This window comes from Trichechus manatus, unplaced genomic scaffold (assembly GCF_000243295.1).
Source record: "Trichechus manatus latirostris isolate Lorelei unplaced genomic scaffold, TriManLat1.0 scaffold00035, whole genome shotgun sequence".
NCBI classification, from domain to species: domain Eukaryota; kingdom Metazoa; phylum Chordata; class Mammalia; order Sirenia; family Trichechidae; genus Trichechus; species Trichechus manatus.
Window position 1 is genome coordinate 10,641,819 of NW_004443971.1, and position 24,419 is coordinate 10,666,237.

General features: G+C 46.4%; 1 protein-coding gene across 3 annotated transcripts in view; it reads right to left on the minus strand.

The window, feature by feature from the left end:
• NFASC (neurofascin) overlaps positions 1-24,419 on the minus strand; it is a 224,241-nt gene that overhangs the window by 82,579 nt on the left and 117,243 nt on the right. For 2 of the 3 annotated variants that reach the window (XM_004375244.1, XM_004375243.1), the window contains exon 2: positions 18,169-18,277. In XM_004375244.1, coding sequence (XP_004375301.1) covers positions 18,169-18,277 — 109 coding nt within the window. Of the gene's footprint in view, positions 1-18,168; positions 18,278-24,419 lie in introns of those variants that run through there. The other variant, XM_004375239.2, reaches the window with a different exon arrangement.

Genomic DNA, 24,419 nt, shown 5'->3' on the forward strand with positions numbered 1-24,419 from the left:
GGGGACCTCATACCATCAAGAAAGCAGTGCCGGGAGCAGAGTGCGTCCTTTGGACCGGGGTCCCTGTGCCGAGAAGCTCCTAGTCCAGGGGAACACTGATGAGAAGGCCCACAGAGAGAGAAAGACTTCCCCTGGAGCTGACGCCCTGAATTTGGACTTTTAGCCTACTTTGCCTGCGAGGAAATAAACTTCTCTTCGTTAAAACCATCCACTTGTGGTATTTCTGTTATGGCAGCACTAGATAACTAAGACAGCAGTCCATGACTTTAACCACTGCACCACCAGGGCTCCTTTAAATGCCCTTCCCCCATTGCCGTGAAGTCGATTCCAACTAATAGCGACCCCATAGGACAGAGTAGGACTGCCTCCTAGGGTTTCCAAGGAGCGGCTGGTGGATTTGAACTGCCCACCTTCTGTTTAGCAGCCAAGCTCCTAACGACTGTGCCACCAGGGCTCCCTTAGAACCCCTATTATCTTACATAGGGATGCTTCACACACTTAGGCAATTAGCCTGATTTCAAGGCTTTCAAATCTATAAGCCGTATGGGAAATCTTCAAGCCTTACTTGAGGTTTAGATTCAATGTCTGAGATGGGGCCCAGGAAAGTGTACGTGAGTCTTGATGCTTGGCCCCAGGGAAGATCCACTGGACCTGACAGCCTCTCAGTGGTTCAAGAGCCCTGGCTGTGCATCCTGCCTGCCTGGGTCTCAAGTCGCAGCAGGGAGTGGGGAGGGGAGGAACGAGGGCAAATACTGAACTTTTGGAGCTTTGTATTTCTCATCTGCAAAATGGGGATAATAACAGTACCTACTCCAGAGGGCTGCTGTGAGGACTTAGCACAGTTCCTATCTAAAGCACTTAGCACACAGTACCAGTTGCCACTGAGTCAGCTCTGACTCATGGCGACCCCGTGTGTGCAGAGTACAACTGGGCTCCATAGGGCTTTCAATGGCTGATTGTTCACAAGTAGATTGTGAGGCCTTTCTTCTGAGGTGCCTCTAGGTGGACTCGAACCTCCAACCTTTCAGTTAGCAGCCGAGTGCATTAGCTGTTTGCACCATTCAGGGATTCCTGGCATGGGAGTAAAAGTTCAGTACTGTTAGCTGCCATCACTGAGCGGGCTTGGAGGTCCTAAGGATGAAGGCAGCACTCTGGCTGCCTAAATGACGTGATTGAGAACAGCAGTAAGCAGCAATAATAATTACCCATCCACAACCACAGCCTGCTTCTCTATTTTCCCTTCTCTCTGGCTCCTGGTTTGCTTTCTCCCCCCAGACTGGGGGGCCCCTGGTGTGGATTCCACAAGCTGTCCCTAGCAGACGGGTAAGAAGCCCACGGCTCCCACAAGCTGTCGCCATTGGGAGCTCCCCATATTCATGCAGCCTATTCTGGGCAGCCTATCCTGGTGGTCACAACACATCTGAAGTGATGGGAGAAAAGACTGGCAGTGCTGAGACACGGCTCAGCTGGCAGCAATTCATCCCTTGGAGCAGACGCTGCCTCAGACTTAAGGCAGCAGTGAGTGGACCACTCACTCACTTATCAGACCTGGTGGCAGGCACTGTGCTGGAGAAAATGCGAGTGGACAAGAGAGATTTCTTTGCTGTCATGGAGGTTGTGTTCCAGTGGAGGAATGATGGAAAATAAACACGGAACAAAAAACCAGGTAAGAAGTGCAATGAAGAAACCAAAATAGGGCGATGTGATAAAGGGAACTGAGGGGCCAAGGAGGGGCTCTGTGAGAAGGCGACACTGGACCAGGACCTGAATGGCAAGAAAGAGCCAACCATGTGAAGACAGGTTAGAACAGCATCCCAGGCAGGGAGAACTGTCTGGTGCAAAGGCCCTGAGGCAGGACTCAGACTGGCACATGGAAGGAACAGAAAGAAGCCCGTGTGGCTGGAACTTAGAGGGCAAATGGAAAGAATGGAACACGCAGGGCCAGAGATAACAAATAGAGGGGTAAGGGCGTGCTCACCAAGGGCTCTGCAGGCCAGGTAAGGAGTTCCAATTCCATTCGAAGAGCACTAGAAGCTATGCAGGGTGGTAGGCAGTGGAGTGACGTGATGAGATTTAGTTGTGAAGGTCACTCTGGCTACTTCGTGGAGAGTGGGATGTGACAGGCATGGGTTGAAGCAGGGAAGCCAGTTAGGAGGCTCTACAGCCACTTGACAGGGTCAGCACCTTAGCTCCCAAACCCCAGATGTTCCACCACCACTTCAATGACATCATCCAATGCGGCCAGCCTCACGGCCACCTCTGGGGTTTAACATGAAGTGTTCAGGGTGGTGAACACAGAACTGAAAGACTGCTAAAGAATCATTTAGTGCTGAGGTTTCCACAGCGGGTCCTAAGGAACCCAGCAGGTTCTTGGGAAGTGCCTCAAGGGCCTTCTCTGACAGAGACCAGAAGGAGAGCAGGTAGGACTCGGGCCCCTCCACCCGCCAGAGCAGCTTCACAGCGCTGCGTTTATATGGAGGCATCGCATAACGTTTGATTTGAAGGAAGGATTTTGTTAGTGAAACAAAGAACTGGAAACCCTTGTGCAACAGTCCAACTTTTCCAGCACAGAACCCCTGTGCCCAATGGCAATAATGTTTGGATGCAACAGCAAGGCACAGGTGTGAGGAAGAATACGCTGGGCTGAGGCTGCAGTATTGGACTGGGAAAACCTTCTCGGGCTTCCACAGCTAGCATTCTGCATTTCTGTTGAGGACAAGGGTGCAGGGGAAAGGCCAGGCTAGGAGCTGGAAGCATCCGGAGACTGACAGCCCCTCAAAGGCAAGCTCTCCAGGATCCACAATCCCAGACACCCATGATGAACAAGCTCACCCATTCCCTACCACAGCTGTTTCCATTCTCCACCTCCTCTTGAAAGGGCTTCAGAAGCCAGCCCTGCTCAGGCTCTCGCCCACCTTCCCATCTCATCTTTTTCCACCTTCCCTCAAGTCCTGTTACATGAAATTACTTTCGTTCCATGAATAATCCTTGCTTTCTCACCCATCACCCTGAGAGACTGAACATACAAATGAACAATGGCCAGACCATATGTGACCAGAGAATCCACAGCCTCTGCAGCAACCAGCCGAGAAGCTAAACCACAAACTGTAGCCATCAGCCCAGGGCAGTCAGGACTTAGTCAATGATTGCCAGCCTCCCTATTTTTTGTCCCTGCTTTCAGCCCAGGACCAACCTGAAAAAGCCAAATAGGATCCCAAAGCAGTCACATAGGATGCCTTGCTTTTAGTTGGCCCACCACAAGCTTCCCATGCTAACAACCTCCAGTCAGAGAATACCTGAAGTAGTCCCCACCACCACCGTTTTTTTCCTTTTTTTCCTTTTTTTCCCCCACTCCCCTGCCTGCCTTTTGAGTCTCTGCCAAACATAAGTGATGGAGGTTGGCTCCCTTGTTATAACAAGCTCTGAATAAACAGCCTGTTTGTTCTCATTTGGGTGGTCTGTGTTTATTTCCACACTATTATTACATAAATCACTCTCTTCTTCTAGGCTGCCTTTACTCTCTCCTTCTCTCACCCAACTCTTTACCACCTTCCAGGCTCAGGTCAGGCAACACCTCCTCTGGGAAGCCTTCCTTGGTTTTCCTGCACCACCCCTACCCACCAAGGCTGGATTCGGTCATCATCCTGTGTGCTCTCAAATCATTCTGGGATATACTCACTGTAATGGGCACTAGATCTCAGTGTAGATTTGTCTGTCTACTCATCTGTCTCCCCAACCACACAACGAGTTCCTTGAGGCTAGGGATGGCATCTTATTCCACTGTCACAATGCCAAGCACACAGAGAACCTGGTGGATGGTTACTGGATGCTTATCTAGGCCCATGTTCCTCCAATCCATAATATCTGTATTTTTCTTTGGAGAATTCATTCCTACCCCTTCCTCAGACTCATCCTACCCCAATTCCAGGGCTGAGCTCTGATCAGCTGAAGCAAATTAGCATTCCCTACCCTTCTACCAAAGGAGCCCTTGTGGCGCGGTGGTTAAGAGTCTCGCTGATAACCAAAAGGTCGGCAATTTCAACCCACCAGCTGTTCCATGGGAGAAAGATGAGGCAGTCGGCTTTAGTAAAGATTAAACCAAAACAAAAAACCTGCTGCCATCGAGCTGATTCCGACTCATAGCAACCCTACAGGACAGGGTACAACTGCCCCATAGGGTTTCCAACGAGCGCCTGATGGACTCGAACTGCCGACCCTTTGGTTAGCAGCTGTTAGCTCTTAGCCACTACCCCACCAGGGTTTCCTTGGTAAAGATTACAGCCTCAGAAACCCTATGGGGCAGTTCTACTCTGCACTACAGGGTCACTATGAGTCAGAATCAACTTGATGGCGATGGGTTATCCTCTTAGCAAGGAGCCCTGGTGGTGCAACAGTTAAGTGCTGGATCCTGGCAGGAATATTGATGGAATTGAAGATCCGAGTAAAGTCTTGCCACTTACTTCTTTTTCCCCCAAGTTACTTGTTTTCTAAGCCTTGTTTTTTTTTTAAATCTGAGATACGGAGATAGCTATTCTGTTCTGCCTGTTTCAGATGGTCGTTGTGAGCACTGAAGGAGATATGTAAGGCATTTTTACTATTCCTGCTGCATTCCTTCCTGATGAGCTCAAGTGACTCCATTAAAAGGAAGGCCATTATGCTTCTTCTAAATATAGGGTAACCCTAAGTGCAGAGAGGGCCTGTGAACTGCCCGACATCATTCTGCCCATCAGGGCAGCTGGTCTGGGGCTTAGCTGCCGGCCACTCTCTTCCCTGTAGCATCCTGCCTGCTCTGGGAGTGAAGGCTGTGGTGCGGTGCCTTAGACCACATCTCCTCTTCAGCTCGCTCCACTCTGCCTTCTACAGGTGTCCCGTGGCAGGGTGAGAGAGGGTGAGTGTGACAGAAGAGTGGCTTAATGGTCTCCAAGGCCTTCCTGAGATTTGAGTGCTGCTTCTGGGGGTAGAGTCGACAGGATTTGATGATTGACTGATTGTGGACAAGAAGAAGAAGGATGGCATCAAGAATAAAGAAGGGAGAATAAATCTTGTGGTTGGGCTGAGCTTGGGACTGAATATGTTGAGTTTGAAATACCAAAGAGCTGTGAATAAAATAGTGTTACAGGCACTCTGAGGCTGTGCTCCTAAATTAATGCCTAGATTAAAACAGATTAGTGCTACCAAGACCACATGCCAGCAATTAATTCTCAGAATAAATTAATCAGAAGACTAAAATAGTACTACAAGAACCAACTAAGGGATACATTTACACATCACTGCCACAGGGTATTGGGGGGAACAGGAAGATAATAAAGGCCCAAGAGAATCAACGGAAAACTCAGCCATTCTGCACCAGATTAAAAAAAAAAATGCATCAGGGTTTATTACTATATGTCTTAGTCATCTAGTGCTGCTATAACAGAAATACCACAAGTTAGATAGCTTCAACAAAGCGAAATTTATTCTCTCAAAGTCTAGTAGGCCAGAAGTCCAAATTCAGGGCATCACCTCTAGGGGAGGGCTTTCTCTGTCTGTCAGCTCCGAAGGAAGGTCCTTCTCATCAATCTTCCCCTGGACTAGGAGTTTCTCCGCGCAGGAACCCTGGGTCCAAAAGACGTGCTCTGCTCCTGGAGCTTCTTTCTTGGTGGTATGAGGTCCCCATATCTGTCTGCTTGCTTCTCTCTCTTATATCTCAAAAAGAGTGGCTTAAGATACTATCTAATCTTGTAGATCTCATCAATATAACTGCCACTAATCCATCTTAGTACATCATAGTGATAGGATTTACAACACATAGGGAAATCACATCAGATGACAAAATGGTAGACAATCATACAATACTGGAAATCATGATCTAGCCAAGTTGACAGGTATTTTTAGGGGACACAATTCAATCCATTACACTCTAGCTGCCAGGAAGCAACATGTTCAGGAATTAAAAAGAGGAGCTAGAATAAAAGAGAAAATAAAGGCACATCAAAATAAGGAGTGGGGAAGGGTCAGTGTGTGGGTACACAGGAAATCTGAATTTATCCCACACTGGGTGGAGGGTTACATGTGGGCAGACAGGCCCTCTTAGATGCAACTGAGGAATCAGATGTAAGGTATGCGGCATCTGGATTGGAGGAAGCCTCATTAAAACCTGCAATATGTAGATGACACAACCTTGCTTGCTGAAAGCCAAGGGGACTTGAAGCACTTCCTGATGAAGATCAAAGACTACAGCCTTCAGTATGGATTACACCTCAACATAAAGAAAACAAAAATCCTCACAACTGGACCAATAAGCAACATCATAATGAAAGGATAAAAGATTGAAGTTGTCAAGGTTTTCACTTTACTTGGGTCGACAATCAATGCCCATGGAAGCAGCAGTTAATAAATCAAACGACATATTGCACTGGGTAAATCTGCTGCAAAAGACCTCTTTTAAAAAAGCAAAGACGTCACTTTGAGAACTAAGGTGCACTGACCCAAGCCATGGTATTTTTAATCGCCTCCTATGCATCCAAAAGCTGGACAATGAATAAGGAAGACCGAAGAAGAATTGATGACTTTGAATTATGGTATTGGCGAAGAATATTGAACATACCATGGACTTCCAGAAGAACGAATAAATCTGTCTTGGAAGAAGTACAGCCAGAATGCTCCTTAGAAGAGAGGAGGCGAGATCCGTCTCACATACTTTGGACGTGTTATCAGGAGGGGCCAGTCCCTCGAGAAGAACATCATGTTTGGTGAAGTAGAGGGTCAGCAAAAAAGAGGAAGACCCTCAATGAGATGGATTGACACAGTGGCTGCAACAATGGGCTCAAATATAGCAAAGATTGTGAAGATTGCACAGGACTGGATGGTGTTTTGCTCTGTTGTACACAGGGTCGCTATGAGTCAAAACCGAATCCACAGCATCTAACAAACAGCAATAACAATTCATTCCTAATACAAACCAATAAAGTTTGCAAATCGTGTGTACACAAAAATAAATTAGAGCAGCTCCTGTGAGCGCTATAATAACCACACTCTCATTCACATTCTGGGTTTTTTTTTTCTTGGAGAATAGAGAAAGACCCAGTGTGTGTCTTACCCATGAACATCCTTTATCACATTTGTCTTGGCAGAAAAAATAGTCAGGCTGGCCTAAGGGAAGAAATCCACATTCTAGCACAGCACTCAGGCTCCTCCGTGGTGTGGCTACCACCTCCTGTGTGGCCTCTTCTTCCACAGCCTCTGCACACACACACTCTGTACGTACTCTGCACATACGCTCTGCACACACGCTCTGCACGCATGCTCTGCACACACCCCGCACGCACACACTCTGCACACACACACTCTGCATGCACACATTCTGCACGCACACTCTGCATGCATACACTGTACACACACTCTCCGCACGCACACTCATCTACAGTCCAGTCCCCAGGCTGCGCACCACTCCCCAAACAGGCCATGTGCTTTCTGCCCGCCCTCCATCTTTGCTGCCACATGTGCCTCGGCCAGAAATGCCATTCCCTTCCTTTCCTTTTGTGAAAATCCCGTTCTTCGAAAGCCAAGGCCCTGAGCAGCCCTCTCTTCTACGGCCCTCTCCCGGCCTCCCCACGGAAAGTAGGCTACAATTCCCCTTGTGCCCCTCCCTCAGCACGACCATGTTCCCTTCCAGGGACCACTTCCTCTGCCTTGTGAGGTTAGTTGTCCCCACTCTGTCCCCCACATCAGCCTTGAACTTCTTCAGCTCACAGTCCATGTCCTGGCCCCTCTGCAGTGAGTACAGAACAATCAATATTCGTGAGATGAGTGAACCTTACTTCGTATTCCTGGGAGATACTATCCCAGCAATGAATGAGTATAATACATTATAGATCATTAACTGATATAAATAATTATTTCCAGATAATATATGATAAATCAGTTTTTTACTCTATAAGCCTGAGTAACAAAAATACCAGCAATATCCTACTATCTATCCAGCCTCCTCGGGCGCACACCCTGGCCCTGCTGGCAGACACACTCATCTCCAGTGTTCTGAAATCCTCCCCTACGGCCTCTCAGAGCTTTCTAATGTCTGAGTCACTCAGGGCTGTCCTCAATGCCACCTGTCTTCTCCATGCCACAGACAGACTCTCAAATGTGCTCTCAGGTGCTATCACCGCCATTCCGTCTCTCCCTGACCCCTATCCTGAGGGCTCCTGCTTCGCTGCCCTGGGTGCTGAGGTCCACCTTCAACAGTGGGACGGACCCCCATTGCCCCCTCCCCTCTTCCGTCCCTCTAGTACCAGGGGAGGAATGCTGCAACAGAGGGTGACCCCAGCATGTTCCACTCCCTCCAGCTCACAGGCATTTGAAGGCCAGGGTGGTGGGTTTCCTGGGAAATGCCAAGTACCACCTATTGATGATGGTCAGCCTGTCCCAAAGAGATAGATTCCCCAAGCAAGAAGGAGAGAGACAGAGGGATCTTTGGTGGAAGACAAGATTAGAAAGGGAAGCAGCAGGGCAGAATTCCCTGACTTCCCCTCCTCAGAGAGCCCCTGACAAGGAATTACATTTCATCATATCCCCTTCTTTACCCCAAACAAAGCGTCTTCCATGAAAGTCTGTCTGCCCACACAATCCTCCCACTTCCCCTACTGAAGGGGCTTTAAAGAGCCCAAACCCTCTGGGGCCCAAGAACTCGACAGTCTGGGAAAGCACTCACCAGCCTGCTTCTAGACCTCTGCCTCTCCGCACACCCAGGAGGAGACCAGCCTCCTCACCTGCCAGCCCGTGTGCGGTCCAACCAGTTGTCTTCCATGATTTTCAAATAGCCCAAGAAACCTTGTACAAGGGATTCAGCTCTCCCCGTCCCCGTCCTCACTTCTCTGGGTTGGAGGGGGGTGGTCTCCATCTGCTAGGTGGCTGCCTTTCATGCTTGGCTCCCTTTCTTTGTCGGGGAGTGATCTGGGAGGAGCGAGGGGGGCTGTGTGTTTAACCATTGATCTGCTTGGCGGCAGGGTACCCAGCAGGCAGGGCCCCTCCTCTCCTGGCCCCAGCCAAGTTCACAAAGGTCATGGGGATTGTGAGGGGGTGGGGGAATGGTATCAGGTGTATGTTTGTGGGGGACACCTGGGTTTAGGATTAGGGATTTGGCTGACAAACAGCTGTTTCCTGCGCAACGCCGAGGACTAATCTGTAGGTTGAAACCTGAACCATTTCGGCATTTATTAAGTTGCGGGAGAGCGAGGGACAGGATGGGAAGGAAGAGGGGGGAAGAGCCGGCTCTGTTTTCCCCTTAAGGTTACCTCCATGAATATCTAGTGTTCACACCCAGCTCTCTAGAGGCATGCAAATCACCTTATGGGGCACCGTGTGACTCTTAAGCCGCCAGCGGGGCTGGAGCCCCCACCTCCAGAGGGCTGTACCCACCGGTAGCGTGCGGTCACTTCCAGGGTGGGAGGTGCACCCATCTCACTGCCTTGTCATAGCTGGCTGGGTCACTGGGCCTGTGGCTTGGACACAGAGACCCACAGCATTGCTTTCATAACTAAATCGCACGGCTCTCCAGAGACCTACCATCTGCTGTCCCCGCCCCCTCCATTACAACAGTGCTGCAGTGCCTGTCCCTGCACAGAAGTCCCCAGATATGGAGGAAGTGGGGTTGCTGCCTCATGCTGTCTCTCTGACCCAAGGCCAACTGGACCCTGGCACATTGTAGCCTGGCAGAGCAAGGAAGCCCAAAGTACACAGGTGGCCTGGGCCCACAGCCGTGCTGATGGCCCCACCACGCTGGCCACTGGGTAGTCCCCGTGTACAGGAGGAAGGAAGTTGCAGATGCTACAATCCAGCCAGCTTTCTAAGATTCTTTGGGGGCTGTGCATTTTCTCATTACTGTTTACTCATTCACCCCCTGAGGGGAAGGACTAGGAAGCACCAGCGGGCGGCGGAATGGAAAGGGCTCTTACACGTGGTCTGTGTAGCTGCTGGTTAGCTGATCAAACATGCTGTTAAGGGCTGGTTTATATGAGGTTTGTGGATTTCTGTTAATTTCTCTTATCCAGGCTCTACTCACTGGCCTTGCTAGTGGTTAACTGAGCTCCGTCTACATCCACATAAAGGTTAGCAGGTCAAACAGGTGGTAAAGGAAGCAAAGTTTACATGTTAAAGGCCCTGCTGGAAGTATACCTGGCCTGCCTCACCTGTATTATCCGAGAAACCAAAATGACACCAGGAAAGGTCTGAGAGGAAGAGGGGAACAAGGAAGCATCCCACCTCTGCACAACTCGAGAACCCAGCTTCTCACTTGCCTTGGCTCCCTGTCTTCTACCCTCCCTGGAGAAAGTTTTCACAGCAATTAGACACACATCTTTATTCACAGCTGGGGAGAGAGAGTCGTGAAGCTCCCCACCCCCCTCCTCAAGCGGGTGGAGAAGGCACCCCCAGGCACCGACAGCAGCTGCCTCCCCAGGGCCTGTCATTAAAGGGAAGTGGCTCAGAGGAAGGCTGGGGGTGGGACTGTATGATAATCCTACGTGAGAGGTCCCCAACAGTGGGGACCAAGCTTTGGGAACGGTAAGAGGGAGGGACCCCGGCAGGAATGATGAAGGTAGAGTCCTGCAAGGGAGCCTTGGAATTAGGATTAGAAGCTGTAGAATTCCTCAGAAAGTGAAACACAGAATGACCACACCAAAAAACACAACAAAAAACCCAAACCCCATTGCCTTCGAGTGGATTCTGATTTATCGCAACCCAATAGGACAGAGTAGAACTGCCCCATAGAGTTTCCAAGGAGCGGCTGGTGAATTCAAACCGCCGACCTTTTGGTCAGCAGCCGAACTCTTGCAATTCTACTCTTAAGTATATACCTAAGAAATTTAAAAACATGTGTCCACATAAAATCTTATACCTAAAAAGCCACTCATTCACAATAGCCAAAAAGTTGGAGCAACCTAAATGCTCACCAACTGATGAATGAGTAAACAAAACGTGGCGTATCAAAACCAAACCAAACCCATGGCTGTTGAGCTGATTCTGACCTCATAACAACCCTATAGGACAGAGTATTACTGCCCCATAGGGTTTCCATTCAAACTGCTTTGGTTAATGGCCAAGCTCGTAACCACTGCGCAACCAGGCCTCCATGCATATCTATACAGTGGAATATTATTTGCCAATAAAAAGGAACGAAGTTCTGATATATGTTACAATGGGGATGAACCTTGAAAACATTATGCTATGTGAAAGAAGCCAGAAGCAAAAGACCACACAGTGTATGATTCTATCGATAGGAAATGTCAAAACAAGGCAAGCCTACAGAGGCAGAAAGGAGATCAGTGGTTGTCTCGGCTACAGGAAAGGGGAAAGAGGCGAAAGGGAAGTGACTGCTAATGGGTACGTTTTTGGGGGGACGGTGATGACACTGTTCTAAGATTGATTTTAGTGATGGTTGCCCAGCTCTAGATATACAAAAAAAATCATTGAGTTGTACACTTTAAACATGTGAATTGTACGGTATGTGAATTTTATCTCAATTTAGCTGTTATTAAAATATTAATGAAAAAAAAAGAATTACTTAAGGACTTGGAAGGCTATGTTGGACAGAAAACTGTGATACTTCAAAAAAGAAAATAATTAAATTTATATACACAGTTTCCAATGTTTGAAGAAATTTAATTAACTAAATTTATAAATGGGATCAAACAAGTGATTGTGAAAATTTACTAGATTTACAAATAGAATTGTAAAATTTGTCAGTTGAAATTAAAAGTTTAAGAAAGAAAAAGAAGTTTAAGGAAGAATTAGGTTTTGGGATTTTTAACTTTAATAAATTGAATATTATTTTTTAAAAGCCTGGGGCTAAGTTCTCGTATGTCACCTTGAGCAAGTCACAAACTTTCTAGTCCCTGTCTCCAAATTTGCCCTATCTTAGTAAATTACAGCATGTCATATGAAGGTAAGGTGCCTCTGGAACAGCCTGAAACCTCTTTTCTGCTCTTCCTAAAGAAAGACAGCTGTGCAACCCTGCCCCTCACAACCCATCCTTACTTCCTCCAGCTTCCTCACTTCAAGCACTGCTCAGTGGGTTCCCAGGCTCCCTGAGTGGGTGTCCATTTGGAGTCTAGGCCACTGTTCATTTGAGGACCTTCCATCTGGACCCATCTGCTCAGGACTTTGCTCATGATACGCTGCTCACTCTGCCCTCTATTTGGGGGATTCCAAGCCTGGCTTCAACAGACCAAGGTTGTAAAGTCATTTGAAAAGCACAGCTTGAGCTCAGGCAAGGAAAAAAGAGGGGCAAGATTATAGAAGAAACTTGGGGGAAAGAGAGATGACCTTCAGTGCCTTAACCAAACCGTAAGCTTCTGGAGGGCAAGGGCAGTGTCTTGCATTTTTTCCCGTGTCCTTCACAGAGGCGAGTTCCAGCTCCAAGCAGAGCAGGGTTGGGCTTAATAAATACCTGAAGCCGTCGAGTCGATTCCGACTCATAGTGACCCTACAGGACAGAGTAGAGCTGCCCCATAGGGTTTCCAAGGGGCGCCTGTGGATCTGAACCGCTAACCTTTTGGTTAGCAGCCGTAGCTCTTAACCACTACACCACCAGGGTTTCCAGGCTTAATAAATAGTGGTGAACAATGAATTAGCTAGGAAACCCTTTAGGCCAGGAGAAAACCACCAGACACAGGCTCAAAGATTTAGCTTCAAGAGCTTCAAGCAATGTGTAATCACTCTGGTACAGGAAAGGACAGGGACTCGGGCCACACGCACCTGAGTTTTAATCCTACCTCAGCCTTTTACCTGCTACGTGGTCTTCAGCAATTTGTCTGCTCTCTTTTCTAGTCACAGTTTTCTCACCTTTAAGAGTTGGATAAGTGCACTTCCTTATTACAGGATTGCTGTGAAGATGACTAAATGGATCAAATGAGACAATGTATCTGTACGGCATCTCAGCCAAGGCCTGGCACAGACCTGGCATTCAAAAACCCTTGGTCCTTTCTCCTTTCGTCCAAGTTACAGCTGGTGTATTGCTTTGCTACATGGCTTTGGACAAGCTGGGCTTTTGAATCCATAAGGTAGATGATGCCCATGCAGATAACTATACATTGGCTCCAAGCATAAACAGTAACTCCTTGTCCATAGAAGCTGAATTGGACCAGAGAGAAGGAGAGGCTCCTGCAAGATCCCAGGCAGCCAAAGCACATGTGGACTCCCCTCTCCCTCGTCTTTCCATGGTCCTCTTAACCAACGCACTCAGCACTCCTTGAGACACCTACCCCTGTACTCATGCCAGCTTCTTCCACCAGTGCCCCATGACCTACGATGTCAATTGCTCCTGGCTGATGAGCAGCTGGCATCAGCCCCAGAGAGGGAGCTGGGTCAGCTCTTCTAGGTGACTCCCATCATGCTGTTAATACTGGTTTAGCTGCTGATATTCCAAGGATAGCATATCCCCAGTTATATTTTTAAACTCTTGTCTGACGCATGGTAAGGGGGACATAGGGAGGAAAGGACAGGAGCAGCAGGGGGGAGCAGCATCTGTTCCTTGCTCCCTCCCTTCAGCCCTCTGCATTTACATCCAACGCAGACATCAGTCTGCATCCAATTGCCATCCTGCCAGGCTTGCACAGGCAGGAGATGTGAGAATGCAGGAGGCCTGCAGGAGGGGTGGCGGGAGCAAAAAGGGAGAGGCAACACACAGACTAAGTTTTTTTCCCGAAGTTATAAAATGCACCATTTGTCTAGCAGTCTCCTTACAAAGTGCTGACAGCTATGGGTGCTTACACCAAAGATGCTTTTGGCTCCAGTGTAAGGAAAGTTTTGTGCCTTATACCCTGAGTAAGATCATACACCAGCAAGTAGGAAGGGCCTCCTTTGGCTATAGTATGTGGTCCTCTTATTAGAAAAAGAAACTCAGAGGGTGACATGCTATCTCAAGCCAAAGAACTCAGCTTCTTGTTAAAGGATGGGGCTTAGAGGCGCAGTAGAAAAGGGCGGAGCGGGGTCTGGAAATGATTGCATAGAGGAGAATAGTATTTGCTGCTGCCACGCATGTCCCCACACCTGCCCCTACAGATCTCAGTGGTCACAGGAAAAGGTGGCTAGACTGGGCGCTGCCTCAGTAGCCTGGAATCCGTTTCAGGGTGGAGAGGAAGGTAGGAAAGCAAAACTGACAGTTCCTAATGAAGCTCCATGCCCCCATCAATCCACAGCTGTGTGTCCTGACTGAGCCCATGTTAGTGGCCCGTTGTAGTCTTTATGGAGAGAGAGGGCCCAGCTTCTGGCAGGCAGAGGGGCTTAGCAGTGCAAATGCAATTAACCAAATGGAACCATTTGGGAAATTGAAGGCCTAAGGATGCTCGGTACTTTCTCTGTCTTGCATCAAAGGGCAGGTGTCTGCTCAGAGTGGCCTGGTGAGGCCAGTGAGTGAAGCACTGCAGTGAGGGCTTGGAGGGGAGAGGAAAAACTAAGTCTGAGTGCCGGAAAGTGCCTCAAGCTGGGGCAGGAGGAAGAGGGACAGAGGAGTGTGCTCACAGGAGCAGATGCCTGGGGCAGCTCCAGATGGCAGTGGCTTTGGAACAAAGGGAGAAGAGCCAGAGGGAGGGAGGATGGAGACACAGAGGACTGGCTCCTTCGGAGGCTGCAGAGTGGACCTACAAAATGAGATTCACACCTGGAACCTGGCTGGAGCACACCCAGAAACAGTCACGCGTTCAAGTGAAACTTGGAACCAGCTTCCCTGAAAATCTACTCCAACCCCAAACAGTCAACTGCATGGTCCCATAGCTGGACTGCGTGAATTCAAACCCAGGTGCTGGCTGTTGTTAGATGTGGGGCTTTGACAAGCTCCTTAACCTTTCTGTGCTTCCATCTGTCATCAGTAAAATGTGGGTAGTAATGGCCCTACTTCCCAGAGTTGTTGTGAGCAGGATTAAATGGAGAATATACGTCAAGTTGTTCAAACAGAACAAGGGGATACTGTGTGGGTTTAGAGTCAGGAAGGGTGTGTGTCAGGGATGTATCCTTTCATCATACTTATTCAATCTGTATGCTGAGCAAATAATCCGAGAAGCTGGACTATATGAAGAAGAATGGGGCATCAGGATTGGAGGAAGCCTCATTAACACACAACCTTGCTTGCTGAAAGTGAAGAGGACCTGAAGCACTTACTGATGAAGATCAAAGACCACAGCCTTCAGTACGGATTACACCTCAACATAAAGAAAACAAAAATCCTCACAAGTGGATCAATAAGCAACATCAAGATAAACGGAGAAAAGATTGAAGTTGTCAAGGATTTCATTTTACTTGGGTCTACAATCAACACCCGTGGAAGCAGCAGTCAAGAAATCAAACGACGCATTGCATTAGGCAAATCTGCTGCAAAAGACCTTTTTAAAGTGTTAAAAAGCAAAGATGTCACCTTGAAGACTAAGGTGCACCTGACCCAAGCCATGGCGTTTTCAGTCACCTTATATGCGTGTGAAAGTGGATGATGAATAATGAGGACCAAAGAAGAACTGACGCCTTTGAATTATGGCGTTGGCAAAGAACACTGAATATATATCACAGACTGCCAAAAGAACGAACAAATCTGTCTTGGAAGAGGTACAGCCAGAATGCTCCTTAGAAGCAAGGATGGCAAGACTTCGTCTCACATACTTTGGACATATTATCAGGAGGGACCAGTCCCTGGAAAAGGATATCATGCTTGGTAGAGTAGAGGGTCCATGAAAAAGAAGAAGACCCTCAATGAGGTGGACTAAAACAGTGGCTGCAACACTGGGCTCAAGCATAACAACAATTGTGAGGATGGCGCAGGACTGCGGAGTGTCTCGTTCTGTTGTACACAGGGGTCACTGTGAGTCAGAACCGACTCGACGGGACCTAACAACAACCTACGTCGAGTACAGAGCCCAGCACCTGGTACACGTGATGTACTCAAATGTTGGCTGTTAAAATGATTATTATCACCATCTCAAGAAACCTGGATCAGCTTCCCTTCTTGCAGAAACTACTGCTCCCTCAGTAGCCATATGCCCCTGCTTTTGTGTATCGTCTGTGCTCATTCTTTCTCTTTTTAGTGTCCTCTGGGAGTCTGAAGGTCCTTTGATAGGTGTTTCCCCTTCATGATGTGGGGGTGCCTGGGACTAAAGGAAGCAGTGTGTGGCATGGAAAGAAAAGAGCCCTCAATGCAAGCTATCTAAGTTTTAGTATGGGCTCGCTGGCTGACTAGGTGTGTGGATCTTGGGGGAAGTAACTTCTCGGAGCCTCCGTTTATTCACCAGTCAAATGGGGATGATGACACCAGCCTTGCTCACATCACAGAATTGTCGTGGAAGGCAAGTGACACAATTAATGTACATGGACACCTCAGAGAAGGAATCAAGCTCTGAACCATTGTTAGGGGCTGCTGACTAGCTCAGAAGTGTCCAGAGGTGCCAGGTGGAGCACATCTGCTCTGCACCAGGCAGGACATAGTAGGGCGTGACTTGACAGCAGCCAGGTCTGCTGCTGGGCCGTGATGCTATCATCAGAGAAGTCAGGGGGGCCCAGGATCCTAAGGCTGGGATCTGGTTAGGCAACCCAGGGTGCATGTGCCCAGGGAGGGCTGTGGAGGGGCTCTGGGAGGACAGGGATAGAGTGTAGGACGGGTGTGTGAAAAGTGCTAGAGAAGGACATGGCGACACTGGGCTGGACTAACGCCCTATTCCTCTGGAAACCTGGGCGTCTGCTCCTGGGCTGTCTCACGTGGTTACACGTCCATTTAAATAAACAGTCACGCCACTTGTGCAATAACAGTCCTCCACGCAGGAAAACAAAAGTGCTCCCCTTGTTCCCCCGCCCGCCACTGCCAGTCAGTATGTTCAATATTTAGTAACAACAATGGGGTGGAAAAGTCCTGCAAGCAGATGGATTTCCCAGGTGCTCCCTGCAACCTGATAGTGTTTGGAGGCAAGTTGTAGCCCAGCCTGAAAGGGCCCGCACAGAAACTACTTTGATGAAACAATGATACCTGAACTGCTGTTGATATGAGAAATAATGGTAATAACTTTCATTTACTGAACACCCACTATATGCCATGGGAGTCCCTGGGTGGTATAAACAGGCTGGGCAGCTAACCTAAAGGCTGGAGGTTTGAGTCCACCTAGAGGCACCTCAGAAGAAAGTCCTGGTGATCTTCAAAAAAATCAGCCACTGAAAACCCTATAGAGCGCAGTATTACTCTGACACACATGGGGTCACCATGAGTTAGAGCGGACTTGACAGCAGCTGGTACCACATGAGGCCTGGAGAGGTTAAGAAACTTTCCTAAGGTCACAAAATAAGTGGAGCTGGGCTTTCCAGATCCAAAGCCCATTTTAAACTTTGTCCAGATCCATGTCATCAGCAGGCTCTGCTCCTACCTGTCCTCCCCTCAGGTCCCCAGCTTTTTCTGAGACAGCAGAAGACATCTGGAGGGAAGATGGAGTGAGAGACCAACGGAAATGAGGCAGAGATGCCCAAACTCAGAGAAGGACACCTTTCTCTGTTCTGGCCTCCAGGTCAGGCTAGCTTGTGATCAACTGCCAATTAATCCTCTGTTAAAACTGTCCCTTAGACATGCCCCTGGCCTGAGACCAAAGGAGGCGTTGCTGGGAGCAGCAGGAAGTTCTAATCCAGAATGGAACAATGCAGACCCTGGACAGGGTGTGGCTTCTGTGCTGTTGGCTCGGCCGCCTACTGTGTCCTGGACAGCTGTCCATCTGCCGAGTCCAGCACTCTGCCGGGAGGTGGTGGGGAAGTTCTCAGACTGCCCCCCATATGCCGGAGCTGTCACAGAGGCTCGCAGGTCGTGGGGGCCCAGGCTAGGGAGGGAGAGTGGGTCATAAACCAAGCTGTTTCCCACTTTTTCAATTAAAGTGGACATTCAGGATAATGGCAGCTCCAATGCCGGCTGACCGCATCTGCTGGGGAAGAAGCTAACGCTCCCTGTGCCCCACCCAGCCTCCTTGCACGGGACAGCCTTGATACCTGGCTCTGTGGCGACTCTGGGCTTCCATCTCTGGGGAGCAGGAAGGAGCCCTCCCCTCAAGAGATTCCTGAGGCCAGGCAAAGAGCCTTCTCTCACCAAAGAGAAGGAACGGGGGCAAGAATGAGGCTTTCACTCATTTCCCCCACCCCCCACCTAACTCCCCAACACATGCCCCAGGCCCAAACCTCACTCACCTTCTCTGCTTCATTCAGCCTCCTTCTTGCAACACCAGACGAGGCTCTGCTCCCGTCTGCAGAGCGAAGGAAAACTCCAGTGTCCCAAACTGCACATAAATCAATCAACCTGTCTCAAAGCAAGCACAAAGGAGAACCCCAGGGTCACTCTAGGAAAGAAAAGACTGGTTTGCAGCTTGCTTGTTCACTGGGGGAATCACATCTTCACCCACATGCATTTGTAAAGTCTTGCATAGCGTAACAGCACCTTTGTTCAACCAGGTTCAAAGCGCTCTGCAGGACACAGAGCAGATTCCCAATGTGCCCAGACATGTCGGAGAATACCGGGGTGCCGGCTCATCACTCTCACCCGTAAGATTATTTCGCAGTGCCCTGACACCATAATCTAATTGCTGAATCCCTGTTCACCTAAAGAAGTTAAGCCATATCTCAAAGAACCTCTCCTACACCCAAGGGAGAATTTACCCCTAATTATCTCATTACTTTTCTTAATTTCCTTAAGAGAACTACTATGTTTTTCTTCCTCATTTACAGACTGGCAATAAATAAATAAATCCATAACACATTGAAAAGAGATCTAATTTTAGGGCCAGGAGACATAGCTCGTTAAGTCATTTAGGGTAGGTCACTTCCCTATGTCAGCCTCAGTTTCTTCGCCTCATTAACAGAGTGAAGGTATGCACAGTGAGTCACAACACTGGCCATTAGGGAGCACTTGGGGGTTCAAGCCCCACTTCCACTCCTTTTGGGCAACCATTTAACCTTTCTCAGCACAGATAATGCATCTCATTTAATCATTTGCTCTAACATTAAAAAGTATCTGCTGGAAACGGTAAAATCCACCCTTGTGTAGAGGAATGTGGCAGTATCTATCAAAATAACTATGCATTTACCCTTTGACACAGCAATGCCAGATCTAGAAAGCTACACTAAGTACACACTATATACCTATGCTATGATCTCTAGGTGTATTATTGAATATAAAAATGATAGGAAAAAGTATGTATAATATGCTACCATTCATCTAGAAAGGGAGGGGGGAGGATGCAAACATATGTATGTATTTACTTACATTTTTAAAAAGAAAATAAAAAGATAAACCATAAAATAAATTTTAGGGAGGGGAGGAATAAGATGGAGAGATCAGGGATACAAGCTGGACTTTGAATATACCTTGTTTTGTGGATTTGTTTTGGGACATATAAAAATTTTACATAATTATAAAACACAAATAAAAATTTTTAAAGCAATTCCTAAAAGTTAAAATAAAATGAAACCAGTCAATGTGTCTGGCTGGTTGGCATAACTATACACAGAGAAATTAAAACTGTAATTTGACTGCACATACTTAGAAAGATCAAAAGAACTGCCAAAAAAAGAAAAAATTCTCAACTGTCTTCAAGTCTCCAATAATCATACGGTTGATAGTACTTTGTTATTATTATTATCATCATATTTTATATGTGTATTATGGGATAAATCAAACAATATTGATGTTGCTGAGAAACAAGATTTTTCTCCGGCTAAAAGGAGACAGAGATGTAAGATTGATGAGGTTCTGTAGTTCTGATTTTGAATTGGGAGTATCAGTACGAACTCAGGATATATTTTGTTTTAAACACACACACACACACATCCTAGCTCTGTCCCCTGAAAGGCCTAGAAACACTGACCACTCTCATAGGATTGAGCACTCCCAGCAATCAGATTATAGACTCTAAATATTATTCCCTCCAAAGGATCAGACTTCCTTGGAGAAATGGCTGATTCTAAATCTGATGTGGCAAATGTACAAGATAAGCCTTCAGCATCCCGTCACACCAAAAAGCAAATGAAATGCCGAAGACTACTAAAGTCATATCAGAAGGATTCAGAGGTCAACCTGAGTAAGTTTCCCTCGTCAAGTTGAACATCAATAAGTATAATTAATAACTGCAACAGACTGAAACACACCAAATATATTTAAATCTAGGGATCTCTAATAACATTAAAACAACACAAAATAACCCTTAATCACCTGGGGAGGACATTAGGGAATTACCGCATTATCCTGAAAACCGGTTATAAAGGAAAAGAAAGGGGGGAGTGGACAGAGGTATGGCTGAAACGAGACTGGCCTGCATTGATAATTGTTGAAGAGGGTGATGGATACATCAGGTTCCTTCTATTATTCTGTCCTCTTTTGGCTCCTGTAGAGGTTTAAACATTTAAAAAAAATTTTTACATGAGGGAACAGGTCCAGAAATGGGAAATCATTAGAATGTTAATTCTTGAAATTCTTTTGAACAATAGTCATTTAAACCTAACAACAATCCAGTAAGATGGGCAATATAAATATTATTATCCCCACTTTACACCAGAGGAAATACTGCCGGTGTAAAAAAAAAAATCTATTAAGTCAGGATTCAGACTCACGTCGTCTTACTTTGAAAGTGCGCTATTACACAGTTGCCTTTTCAATATCCTCATTTGTCAATCTGGGTAAATAAAACTGTCATTGCCTATGTGAGATAATACATAGGAAAGTACGTGGAAAACATACCTTTGTATTTTGTTGTTGCTGGTTGTTTTTGAATGGATTCTGACGTGTGGCAACCCCATGCATACAGAGTAGAACTGCTCGATAGGGTTTTCAAGGTTGTCACCTTTTGGAAGCAGATCACTAGGCCTGTCTTCCAAGGTGCCTCTGGGTGGGTTCAAACTACCAACCCGTCAGCTAGTAGTTGAGAGCTTAATCGTTTCTGCCACCCAGAGACTCCACAAATATTTGACTATTTGAAAACTGGGGATCAGATATGCCCTGTGGAGTTGCTGTGAGGATCGAATGAGATCTGTGATTTGAAGATAGATGGACAGATACATAGACAGTCAGACAGAGAACCCTTAAAATGAATAGGATTATAATCAATCACCATCAGTGCTTTTATCAGCATTCACAGGATTCCAGAGTTAAGTAAGAAGTGAGACTTTGAACCCAGGGAATGATTCTCCATCTGACCCAGGGAGAGGAAGGTCCCAGTAAAGACACCTGATGTTCTGAAGAGGAACAGGGATCAAGAAGGCACCTGCAAGAAGAGCCCTCAGAGTCACAGCTGGGTGAAGACCAGTGCCAGTTTGCTGGGCTCCTCGGGCACAGCCCCCAGATTCCAGAAGTTCAGGCAAGGCGCCCAGGCAGTAGGCACCTGCTGGTTTTCTCTGATTGACGTCTGGGATGGAGGGCGGGAAGGAGGGATAGCAGGCAGTGGAAGGCGCCCCGTAACAACAAGAGGGGGAAACACATTGGAGGGATGGTGGGAAGGAGTGTGTCTGGAGTTGCTGGACAGCTCCTAAGACTGCTGTCTTGGCCCTCGAATCTCAGTGTCCATCTGGGGGTTATCTCAGAGTTCTCCTCAGCAAGGGTTTATCCCAGATTGTCCTCCCCTCAGCTACAATGTAAACGCTGTCTGGTGGAATCTCTAACACCTCTTCACCTTAGAGTTCTATGATTCTATAAGTGTGTGTTTATGAAGAAGTACAAAATCAAAATCCTCCTTACTCCCTGGCTCCTGTTTCCTCCCCCTTGATATTGAGTCTGTGCTCAGGGAACAAAGACTCATTCTGACTCGGTCTCTGTCTCCAGGTTTGTAAGTTTAAAAAATTTTAAATTATTTTATTTATTTTTTGAGTAGGGAATCCCTTCACATGATACAAAGTCCCTGGATGGTGTGAATGGTTAAATCACTTGGCTGCTAACTGAAAGGTTGGAGGTATGAGTGCACCCAGAAGTACCTCAGAAGAAAGGCCTGGTGATCTACCTCCAAAAACTCAGCCCTTGAAAACCCTACGGGGCCCAGTTCTACTCTAACACACATGGGGTTACCATGAGTCAGAGTTCATTTGACGACAACTTTCTTTTTTTTTTTTACTGGTTTTCACATGACACAAAACTCAAAAGATACAAGAGCATACAGTTAAAAGTAAACCTCCCTCCTTTGCTGTCCCCCACCTTTCCAGCCACCTCAGCCTCTTTCTCTGGCCAGCCACTGTCGCCAGTCTCTTGGGTATTCTTCCAGAGGTAGCCTATGCATACATAAACATACTTTTTAAACAAATCATCGCATACTACACATATTTTTCCTCCACGTTGTTTTTTTTTCAGTTAACAAATCTTAGTTATCTTTCTATATTAGTTCATATAAAACTGCCTTAGTAATTTGAGCAGCTGTATAGCATTCCACTGCATGAACACACCATTGTTTATCTACTCAATTCTCTACTGATAGACATTTAGGCCGTTTGTAATAATTTGCTATTGAAAATCACTGCAATAACTATTCTGAGTAAATATCATTTCTCACATTTTCAGACTATTTGAAGTATACATTCTTTGATGCAGACTTTCTGGGTCAAGGGGAATATGGCCAATTGCTCTCCATGAAGGCTGTGACAACTGACATTCCTAGAAGCAATAGGGAGTACTGGTGACGCAATGGTTAAGAGCTCTGGCGAGCTCCGGCTGCTAACCAAAAAGTTGTCAGTTGGAATTCACTAGCCACTCCTTGGAAACCCTATGGAGCAGTTCTACTCTGTCCTACAGGGTTGCTATGAGTTGGAATCGACTCGACGGCAATGGGTTTTTTAGCAGCAATATATGAGAGTTCCTGTCTCCCAAGCCCTCTCCAACATGCAGTGTTACAAGTTTCTGTTTTTGTTTTTTTTATCTTTGACAATGCTATCTCTTTTGTGGTTCTTTTATTATGAGTGAGGTTGAGCATTTTCATTTTCTTTGAATTGTTTCTATTCTTTGCCCATTTTCTACTGGGTATTGGTTTGTTCTTATCAATTTGAAGGGAGTCTTCATTTATTAGGGAAGTTATCTCTTTGCTATAATGTTGTTAACTGCCACTGAATCAGCCCAGACTCATGGTGACCCGTGAACAACAGAACAAAACGCTGCCCGGTCCAGTGTCATCCCCATGATCGGTTGCTGATCAGACTGTTTTCACTGGTTGTATCTCAGGAGTAGATCACCAGGCCTTTCTTCCTAGTCTGTCTTAAGTCTGAAGCTCCACTGAAACTTGTTCAGCATCATGGCAACATGCAAGCCTGCCTGTCAGACGGGTGTTGGCTGTGCATGAGGTACACTGGCTGGGAACTGAACCCGAGTCTCTGACATGGAAGGTGAGAGTCCTACCACTGAACCATTCTAGCAGTACAGAACGTCCACATCATTATTTGTATCCTGACTTTAATTACGGGCTTTTGTCATGCAATTTTTTTCATATTTGAATGAATCTTTTCTTTGATCTGTGTTTCATGCCATACTTAGGCCTTCTCCTTCGAACGGTTCAATGAGAAAGTCCCAAGGGAAATAAAAAAAAAAAAAACATTGAACTGAACAAAATGAAAATACAGCATATCAGAATCTGTGGGACACAGCTAAAGCAGTACTGAGGGAATTTATTATTATTATAAATAGATGTATTAGAAAAGAAGAAAAGTTTCAAATCAATAATCGAAGCTCCCATCTCAAGAACCTAGAAAAAAAGAGCAAAATCAATCCAAAGCAAACAGAAGAAAGGAAATAATAAAGAACGGAAATAAACAAAATAGCAAAAAATAAAGAAAATTAATGAAACAAAGAGCTGGTTCTTTGAAAAGATCAGTACAATTAACAAACCTCTAGTAAGACTTAAACAGAAAGAGGGAAAACACAGTTACCAATGTCAGAAATGAAACAGAGGATGTCACTCTAGATCCTATAGACATCAAAAGGGTAATAAGGATAACAACCCTACACACATAAATTTAAAAACTTAGATGAAATGAACCAATTCCTTGAAAAACACAAACTACCACAACTTCTACACGTAACAGGTAATTTGAATAGCCCTATAATTGTTAAGGAAATTTAATTCATAATTTTAAAACTCCCAAAGAAGAAATCTTGAGGTCCAGATGGTTTCACTGAAGAATTCTACCAAACATTTAAAAAAGAATTAACACCATGATAAACTACTGGCCAAACTGACAAAAGAAAAACAGGAGAGGAAGCAGATAACCCGTATAATAAATGAGATGGGTGATACCACAACAGACCCAACTGAAATTAAAAGAAGCATAACAGAATACTATGAAAAATTGTTCTCTAACAAATTTGAAAACCTATAGGAAATGGACAAATTTCTAGAAACTCACTACCTACCTAAACTAATACAAACAGAGATACAACAACTAAATAAACCCATAACAAAAGAAGAGATTGAAAAGGT